The sequence below is a fragment of the Oncorhynchus kisutch genome, linkage group LG5, assembly GCF_002021735.2.
Source record: "Oncorhynchus kisutch isolate 150728-3 linkage group LG5, Okis_V2, whole genome shotgun sequence".
NCBI classification, from domain to species: domain Eukaryota; kingdom Metazoa; phylum Chordata; class Actinopteri; order Salmoniformes; family Salmonidae; genus Oncorhynchus; species Oncorhynchus kisutch.
The window spans coordinates 24205683-24214239 of record NC_034178.2 but is presented as its reverse complement, the minus strand read 5'-3'; the positions used below and the strand labels follow the sequence as shown (position 1 = coordinate 24214239).

Below are 8557 nucleotides of genomic sequence, written 5' to 3'. Positions count from 1 at the left end.
ACAACAACCACAATCCATGAGGTGCAAATAGCTGAATGAGAGAGCAGCAGTGTGATTCACATCAATGATCTATGTAGATATCAATAATAAGTGATATCCGTATTATCGTAGACTACACTACTGCTGTCATCCTTACCTGTTTATTCAAGTTGGATCATATTTTTTTATGCTGACAGCAATCTCACCATTGCAAGACATAGCTTGGACTGTAGCCTAAAGAATCCTACTCCAGCAAACACATTTTTATTTAACTAGGCAAGTCAGTTAAGAACAAATTCTTATTTACAATGACAGCCTAGGAACAGTGGGTTAAACTTCCTTGTTCAGAACAAGAGATTTTTACCTTGTCAGCTCAGGGATTTTGAATTAGTAACCTTTTGGTTACTGGCCCAACGCTGTAACCACTAGGTTACCTGCCGACACACGTTTGGTGTGTCTTCATAGTGGTCTCTGACTTGTGGTCAGACTCGCTCAGGTGGAACAAACTTAATAAACTTGCCCCTTTTGTCAATGCTGTTGAGAAATGTAATTAAGAAAACAGGGAAGTGTCAAATATTGTTTTTCTCGCAAACATCCTTTCTGATTTTAAAAGTAATCCTCTAGTTTTTAAAAAGTATCTAATCTGATTACAATATTTTTGCTGGTGATGTAACAGATTACAGTTAACGTTTTTGTAGGGAGGTCAAATGCTCGCTGGCTTCCCTTTTGCATTCAATTCTACGCACAGTAACCAGTCCACCAGTATGCATAATAACACAGTCCACACTCAAATGTGATTATTAGAATTTGTCTTCATTTTGGAGTATAGGCTAGATGTAATGGCTTTCTTCTGTGGACGAAGGAGAGGACAAAAGCGCAGCGTGGTTAGTGTTCATCATGTTTAATAAAGACGGTAAACACTACAAAATACAAAACAACAAATGTGAAAAAAACTAAACAGTTCTGTCTGGTGCAGACACACGAAGACAACCACCCACAAAAACCCAACACAAAACAGGCTACCTAAAAATGGTTTCCAATCAGAGACTATGACTAACAACGGCCTCTGATTGAGAACCATATTAGGCCAAACATAGAAACGGGAAAACTAGACACACAACATAGAATGCCCACTCAGCTCACGTCCTGACCAACACTAAAACAAAGAAAACACAAAATAACTATGGTCAGAATGTGACAGTACCCCCCCCCCCCCCCCCCCTCCCCCAAGGTGCGGACTCCGGCCGCAAAAACTGAACCTATAGGGGAGGGTCTGGGTGGGCATCTGTCCGCGGTGGCGGCTCTGGCGCAGGACGTTGACCCCACTCCACCATAGTCTTTGTCTGCTTTTAGTGTCCTCCTAGGAACGGCGACCCCTGCCGCCGACCCTGACATGGGAACCCTAATAAATAGGCCCACAGGACTGAGGGACACCTCTGGACTTAACAAATTCCTCCAGACTGAGGGGCAGCTCCGGACTGAGGGGTAGCTCAGGACTGATGGGTAGCTCAGGCTGGTTGACGGATCTGGCGGCTCCTGGCTGGTTGACGGCTCTGGCGGCTCCTGGCTGGTTGACGGCTCTGGCGGCTCCTGGCTGGTTGACGGCTCTGGCGGCTCCTGGCTGGTTGACGGCTCTGGCGGCTCCTGGCTGGCTGACTGCTCTTGCGGCTCCATGCTGACTGGCGGCTCTGGCGGCTCCATGCTGACTGGCGGCTCTGGCGGCTCCATGCTGACTGGTGGCTCAAGACAGACTGACTCTAGCAGCTCTGGACAGGCGGGAGACTCTAGCAGCTCTGGACAGGCGAGAGACTCTAGCAGCTCTGGACAGACGGGAGACTCTAGCAGCTCTGGACAGACGGGAGACTCTAGCAGCTCTGGACAGACGGGAGACTCTAGCAGCTCTGGACAGACGGGAGACTCTAGCAGCTCTGGACAGACGGGAGACTCTAGCAGCTCTGGACAGACGGGAGACTCTAGCAGCTCTGGACAGACGGGAGACTCTAGCAGCTCTGGACAGACGGGAGACTCTAGCAGCTCTGGACAGACGGGAGACTCTAGCAGCTCTGGACAGACGGGAGACTCTAGCAGCTCTGGACAGACGGGAGACTCTAGCAGCTCTGGACAGACGGGAGACTCTAGCAGCTCTGGACAGACGGAAGGCGCTAGCAGCGCTGGACAGGCGGGAGCACCTGTAGCCAAAGGACTGAGAGACAGCTGGCTCAGGTCTGACTCCTGACTCTGCCACACTCTCCCTGTGCCTCCCCCCACTAAATTTTTGGGGCTGCCTCTCGGGCTTCCAGCCGCGCTGCCGCGCCAGCTCCTCGTAATGCCGCCTCTCTGCTTTCGCTGCCTCCAGCTCTGCTTTCCAGCTCGCCGCCCCGGCGATATTCCCCTGGCTCTGCCCAGGGTCCTTTTCCGTCCAACTCGTCCTCCCATGTCCATTCCTCCTTCTTGCGCTGCTCCTGCTGCCGCTGCCTGTTACCACGCCGCTTGGTCCTTGGTTGGTGGGTTGTTCTGTAACGGCTTTCTTCTGTGGACGAAGGAGAGGCCCAAAGCGCAGCGTGGTTAGTGTTCATCATGTTTAATAAAGACAGTAAAGGTGAACACTACAAAATACAAAACAACAAATGTGAAAAAAACTAAACAGTTCTGTCTGGTGCAGACACACGAAGACAGAAGACAACCACCCACAAAAACCCAACACAAAACAGGCTACCTAAATATGGTTCCCAATCAGAGACAATGACTAACACCTGCCTCTGATTGAGAACCATATCAGGCCAAACATAGAAACCGGAAAACTAGACACACAACATAGAATGCCCACTCAGCTCACGTCCTGACCAACACTAAAACAAAGAAAACACATAAGAACTATGGTCAGAACGTGACACTAGACCAACAATGTACTAAAGACATTTTAAATCAGTTTTTTCAAATGTTTTTCTGTGGTGAGTAATATGCAGTAGGCTACGTATTGTATAATGTCACAATCATTATTTGAATTCAGGTTGTTTTTTTCGGGCTTGGGCTCATATATCAGCCTATGCATATGCTATAATATGCCTATGGGGGTTTTGAATTAATCATCACCTTAGAAAGCTTTGTCCATTTCGAGATGTTAGGCTTTGAAACAACATCCATAATGACCATGTTCGAAAGATACTACAGTGTGTAGCATAGTATTCTACAGTATACTGTAGTTATTTATACAATTATATAGTAAGTACTGTAGTATTCTATAGTAAACCATTTTTTTCTTCATGTGGATGAACACACAACACACACAGAGGCATACACCGAAGCATGCATACATACAAAAACAAGCAGGCACGGAGACACACGCACAATCACACCTATATGTGCTATTTGACAATCCTCTGTAATGTCACGCTATGCTAAACAGCCGAATGGTGTTTGGGAATTCCTATGGGGTTTGTGTTTTCCAGCTGAATGGGTTTGTGTATTCCTACTGTTCTGTGATGCTGGAAGTGTATAATTATCACATTTACAAGGAAGAACGGCCAAATGATAGTTTTGAAGCCTGATAAGGCATAGTGCTGTGTGTGTGTGTGTGTGTGTGTGTGTGTGTGTGTGTGTGTGTGTGTGTGTGTGTGTGTGTGTGTGTGTGTGTGTGTGTGTGTGTGTGTGTGTGTGTGTGTGTGTGTGTGTGTGTGTAAGAGAGAGAAGGGAGGGAGGGAGATTGATATAGTGATGTGGTGTGCATGTTCTTCTCATTCCGTTACCTCAAATAAACTGTGTGTGTTTTGTTCAGCCCCTCTAAGTTGTTTCTTCTTGACTCATGAACATTGTTGATCTTTGGAAGAAACATCCCAGTCAGATTTTCACAGATATTTGTATAAGAAAATGCACTGCGATATAAAAAGTATAATTGACCCCCCCCAAACTTATTGCATATTACACAGTCCCTGAACATTGCGCACTCTGTTATTGCTCAACCCTGTATATCCATGATGAACGTTGTGCGTCCCTTTCAAATTGCACTGTTAGTTACATTTCACATTTTCATTATTGCACGTTCCCATATGAGTGAGTCCATCCCCATACCCCTAATTGTCCTCCTTATTTGTTCATATGGCAACAATTTGTTTTTGTACCTGACCAGTTTGCCCTGGGGGAGTCTGTAGTGCTTCCTGGATGGCAGGAGTACACACTTTGAGTACATGATTTGAAAATGCATGGCCAATTGTATTAGAATAACTTTTCACAGTAAGTTCAAATATGGCTAACAAATATTAGATAAAAGTATCCTCTCCTTTCTTTTTGTCTCCTCCCATCGCCTCTCCTCTTCTCCTCTTCTCCTCTCCTCCATTCTCCTCTCCACTCTTCCCCTCTCCTCTCCCTCCTGAAGTATCCCTCTGCAGATCATTTATTTGTTTTGTTTATTTTCTCAGCAGCCATGCACATGTGTTTATGCAAAAGTATTATTTTTCTACTCCTCCATAATAGTGGCTTTGTGCTCTCTGTGGTCAGTTGGTGTATTTTTGTGCAATTTACTCCTACATGTGGAGACTGAAGTTCCCTTCAGCCCCCCCCCCCCCTGTTCTTCAGGGGTTGGAACCAAAATTATTTTACAATCGTTTCAGAACAATTTGTTTTTTTAGATCAGTTCCACTGTCCACTCCGACCAGCAAAATAAAGTTCTGAACTGGTTCAAACCCCCAAAATGTAACAGTTTATTTAGTTTGTTCCTGTCTGTTCTTTTTTAAACCTCTGAAATCAATATTTTGTTTACATTTAACTCAACATTAAATGACTTCACCAATCAGTTCGTTCCTGTCTGTTCTTTTTTAAACCTCTGAAATCAATATTTTGTTTACATTTAACTCAACATTAAATGACTTCACCAATCAGTGCAGATAGAACAGCTTGCAATGGATCGGATAAGTGATTTAATCTGTACAGGAAAGTTGTTAAGAGAAATTGTATTTTGCCATAACATCATTGTGTTAATCATAAATGAAAGACAAACACACACTGTGCTGCTAGTCACAGTGTAGGGAGCAAAATGTAACAGAAATGTTGCAGGTGAGCGAGAGAGGATGGAGGAAGCATTTTGTTATGAAATGCATTATCTGAATTAGGCCCACAAAATTACATCTACGGAGGAGAGGCTTCTATGGAGGAACTTTGAATGTCTTTGAACTTCCGAGTTGGTTTAGCTAACTAGCTAACAAGCTTTGTGTGCAGAGCAGCATTAGAATTAAAAACATGTCTTACCTTTTTGTAGTTAATAAATCCAATGTGAAACGTGGTAACTATAGTATCCTTAACTAGGATTGAAAAAGTGAATCCATTCTTTTAAATCTCTCCCTAATTTCTGAATAACGCTTGCAATATCATCAGTAGGCTACAGTAGCCTATGCTTCAGAGGGGAGGGGCAGGCAGCTTACACACACATGCACACCCATTGACAAAGATTTCCAGCTGGCAGGCAAACGCTGCAATAAGTTTCTGAGTGACAGCGAGTGAGGGCTTTGCATATGGCCTTTGTTACGATTTTTGTAGACTGAAAAAATATGAACCGGTGTCACGCCCTGGTCTAAGTATTTTGTGTTTTTCTTCATGTATTGGGTCAGGCCAGGGTGTGGCATGGAGTTTTTGTATTGTGGTGTGTTTTGTCTTGGGGTTTTGGTGTGTATGTTTTTGGGATTGTAGCTAGTGGGGTTATCTAGCAAGGTCTATGGCTGTCTGGAGTGGTTCTCAATTAGAGGCAGGTGCTTATCGTTGTCTCTGATTGGGAACCAGATTTAGGCAGCCATATTCTTTGAGTTTGTCGTGGGTGATTGTCCTATCTGTCCTATGTGTACTCTCTGTTAGTTTGCACAAGTATAGGCTGTTTTCGGTTTTCGTTTATTGTTTTGTAGTGTTCGTGTTTAGTCGTGTTTACGTTTGTTTAAATAAACATGGATCGCAATCGACACGCTGCAGTTTGGTCTGACTCTCCTTCATCACAACTAGAAAGCCGTAACAGAATCACCCACCACCAACGGACCAAGCGGCGTGTCAACAGGCAGGAGCAGCCAAAAGAGGAGAGTCAACAAAGGCAGCAACAGCGGTGTTATGAGGAGGTTATGGACAGCAGAAGCATGGAGTATACGACGTGGGATGAAATAGACAGGTGGGCGGCCGACCCAGAGAGAGTGCCTGAGCCCGCCTGGGATTCGCTAGAGCAGTGCGAAGAGGGCTATAGGCGAATGGAGTTGGAGAAACAGACACGGCGGCGCAGAGCGAAACCCGAAAGTCACCCCAAGAAATGTATTGGGGGGGGGGGGGGGCTCAGAGGGAGAGTGGCTGAGTCAGGAGATAGACCTGAGCCAACTCTCCCTATTTATCGTGAGGAGCCTAGGAGGAGACCAGAACCAGAGCCGGTGTTGGAGGTGAGCGAAACAGAGACTGTGAAGGAGTTAATGGGGAAATTGGAGGAGAGAGAAATGAGGGAGTTGCTGTGTTGGTGCTTTTTGCATGGAATTCGCCCGACGGAATGTGTCGGGGATTTGATGGCACCTGGGTTAGCGCTCCATACTCGTCCTGAGGTGCGTGTTAGTCGGCTGGTGAAGTTGGTGCCAGCCTCACGCACCAGGCCTCCTGTGCACATCCCTAGCCTTGCATGTCCTGTGCCAACACTGCTCTCAAGATCTCCAGTACGCCTTCACGGTCTAGCCCATCCTGTGCCACCTCCACACTCCAGTCCTCCGGTAGCAGCTCCCCACACCAGGCTTCCTGTGCGCGTCCTCGATCCAGTACCACCAGTTCCAGCACTACGCACCAGGCCTTCAGTGTGCCTCGCCTGTTCAGCGCAGCCAGCGCTTTTCTCCTCTCCTGCGCTGCTGGAGTCTCCCGCCTGTTTAGCGCAGCCAGCACTTTTCTCCTCTCCTGCGCTGCTGGAGTCTCCCGCCTGTTCAGCGCTGCCAGAGCCTCTCTCCTCTACAGCGCTGCTGGAGTCTCCCGCCTGTTCAGCGCAGCCAGAGCCTCTCTCCTCTCCTGCGCTGCCGGAGTCTCCCGCCTGTTCAGCACAGACAGAGCTGCCAGCCTGCATGGAGCAGCCAGAGCTGTCAGTCTGCATGAAGCAGCCAGAGCTGTCTGTCTGCAAGGAGCTGCCAGTCTGCATGGAGCAGCCAGAGATGTCAGTCTGCATGGAGCAGCCAGAGCTGTCAGTCTGCATGGAGCAGCCAGAGCTGTCAGTCTGCATGGAGCAGCCAGAGCTGTCAGTCTGCATGGAGCAGCCAGAGCTGTCAGTCTGCATGGAGCAGCCAGAGCTGTCAGTCTACATGAAGCAGCCCGAGCTGCCAGTCTACATGAAGCAGCCCGAGCTGCCAGTCTGCATGAAGCAGCCAGTCTACATGGAGCAGCCAGAGCTGTCAGTCTGCATGAAGCAGCCAGAGCTGTCAGTCTGCATAGAGCAGCCAGAGCTGCCAGTCTGCAAGGAGCGGTCAGTCTGCAAGGAGCCGCCAGTCTGCCCAGCGCCGCCAGTCTGCCCAGCGTCGCCAGTCTGCCCAGCGTCGCCAATCTGCCCAGCGTCGCCAGTCTGCCCAGCGCCGCCAGTCTGCCCAGCGTCACCAGTCTGCCCAGCGTCACCAGTCTGTCAGGATCAGTTAGATCCACCAGTCAGCCAGGATCCACCAGTCAGCCAGACTCTTCCAGATCTGCCAGTCAACCAGACTCTTCCAGATCTGCCAGTCAACCAGACTCTTCCAGATCTGCCAGTCAGCCAGACTCTTCCAGATCTGCCAGTCAACCAGACTCTTCCAGATCTGCCAGTCAACCAGACTCTTCCAGATCTGCCAGTCAACCAGACTCTTCCAGATCTGCCAGTCAACCAGACTCTTCCAGATCTGCCAGTCAGCCAGACTCTTCCAGATCTGCCAGTCAGCCAGACTCTTCCAGATCTGCCAGTCAGCCAGACTCTTCCAGATCTGCCAGTCAGCCAGACTCTTCCAGATCTGCCAGTCAACCAGGATCTTCCAGATCTGCCAGTCAGCCTGGATCTGCCAGTCAGCCTGGATCTGCCAGTCAGCCAGGATCTGCTGAAACCACCAACCAGCCAGTAGATCTATCTACCTGCCTGAGCTTTTTCTCACTCCTGAGCTTTTTCTCACTCCTGAGCTTTTTCTCACTCCTGAGCTTTCTCTCACTCCTGAGCTTTCTCTCACTCCTGAGCTTTCTCTCACTCCCGAGCTTTCTCTCACTCCCGAGCTGTCCTTCAGTCCCGATCTGCTCCTCAGTCCAGTGGGGTTCTGGGTGAGGACTACTAGGCCATGGTCGGCGGCGAGGGTGGTCTATCCAGGGACGCGAGGAGAGGGGACTAAGACATTAACTGAGTGGGTTCCACGTCCCGCGCCGGAGCCGCCCACCCGGACCCTCCCTATTGTTTTGAGGTGCGTTCGGGAGTCCGCACCTTAGGGGGGGGGGGGTTCTGTCACGCCCTGGTCTAAGTATTTTGTGTTTTTCTTCATGTATTGGGTCAGGCCAGGGTGTGGCATGGAGTTTTTGTATTGTGGTGTGTTTTGTCTTGGGGTTTTGGTGTGTATGTTTTTGGGATTGTAGCTAGTGGGGT

At 48.5% G+C, this 8557-nt stretch overlaps 1 protein-coding gene across 1 annotated transcript; it reads right to left on the bottom strand.

The window, feature by feature from the left end:
- Positions 1-867: 867 nt before the first annotated feature.
- Positions 868-5369, bottom strand: LOC116374105 (histone-lysine N-methyltransferase 2D-like). The gene is made up of 2 exons (XM_031823894.1): positions 5221-5369; positions 868-2509 (listed from the first exon to the last, which is right to left on the bottom strand). Exon 2 carries the CDS (start codon positions 2419-2421, stop codon positions 1114-1116), a length of 1308 nt encoding a protein of 435 aa, XP_031679754.1. The 5' UTR covers positions 2422-2509; positions 5221-5369; the 3' UTR covers positions 868-1113.
- Between the last annotated feature and the right edge of the window lie 3188 nt (positions 5370-8557).